Source organism: Olea europaea, unplaced genomic scaffold (genome assembly GCF_002742605.1).
Source record: "Olea europaea var. sylvestris unplaced genomic scaffold, O_europaea_v1 scaffold41851, whole genome shotgun sequence".
Taxonomy (NCBI): domain Eukaryota; kingdom Viridiplantae; phylum Streptophyta; class Magnoliopsida; order Lamiales; family Oleaceae; genus Olea; species Olea europaea.
Window position 1 is genome coordinate 1 of NW_019261639.1, and position 1,018 is coordinate 1,018.

At 42.5% G+C, this 1,018-nt stretch overlaps 1 protein-coding gene across 1 annotated transcript; it reads left to right on the forward strand.

The window, feature by feature from the left end:
- Positions 1-8: 8 nt before the first annotated feature.
- LOC111387690 (DNA polymerase-like) lies at positions 9-1,010 on the forward strand (the record flags this gene model as incomplete). Its single annotated transcript, XM_023012266.1, has 1 exon — positions 9-1,010. A coding segment is annotated over one exon (1,002 nt), but the record flags the coding sequence as incomplete, so codon positions are not given.
- Positions 1,011-1,018: the final 8 nt, after the last annotated feature.

Consider the following 1,018-nt stretch of genomic DNA (forward strand, 5'->3'; position numbering starts at 1 on the left):
CCCTTCCCTCACTGGCTCTAACCATCTTTCGTTTGAAATACTACGATGCTTCTAATTGGCCAATCCACATCCCAAACAAGAATGAAGACACCTTCATAAGGCGTGCATACTACGGTGGTCATACAGATACATACAAGCCATATGGCGAGGACCTATACTACTACGATGTGAACTCTCTCTATCCCTTTGTAATGAAGGAATTTCCTATGCCTGGTGGTGCGCCAGTCTGGCAAGGAAATCTGGATGGCATGGACTTAGATAGCATGTTTGGCTTTATTGAGGCTTATGTGGAATGTCCGAAGACTATCAAGAAGCCCTTTCTACCCTATCGAAACAAGGAAAACACTCTCATCTTTCCAACCGGGGAATTTTTTGGAGTGTACTTTAGCGAGGAATTAAAGTATGCAAGAGACATTGGCTACACTGTGATCCCAATCTCAGGCTACCTTTTTGAGAGGAAGGAAAGCCCATTCAAGGACTTTGTTAGCTCACTCTTTGAGAGCAGGTTAGAGGCAAAGAAAGAAAAGAATGAGGCAATGGCCTATGTGTACAAGACCCTAATGAATTCGCTATACGGTAGATTTGGCATTAACCCTAAAAGCACTATAACAGAGATCTGCGATGAAAAGAAAAGCAAAAATATGCTCAGGCATTGTGATCTTATATTCAGTGAATTGCTTGATGAGAACAAATACATCATTTCCTTCCATAGCAATACCGATAAGGGCCCTGATTATTGGAAGCCACCGGAAAACTCAGCTGTCCAACTAGCTGCTGCGATCACTGCCTATGCTAGGATCTATATGTACCCTTATATCTCAAGAGAGGACTGCTACTACACGGACACAGACTCAGTTGTGCTTGGTCAGCCGCTACCTGAAGAACTGATTTCTTCTTCTGCTTTAGGTAAGTTTAAGCTAGAGGACAGAGTTCTGAAAGGATACTTTTTAGCACCAAAATCCTATTACTACGAAACTAAAGATAAAGAAGTACTCAAGTTCAAGGGACCAGCGAGAAG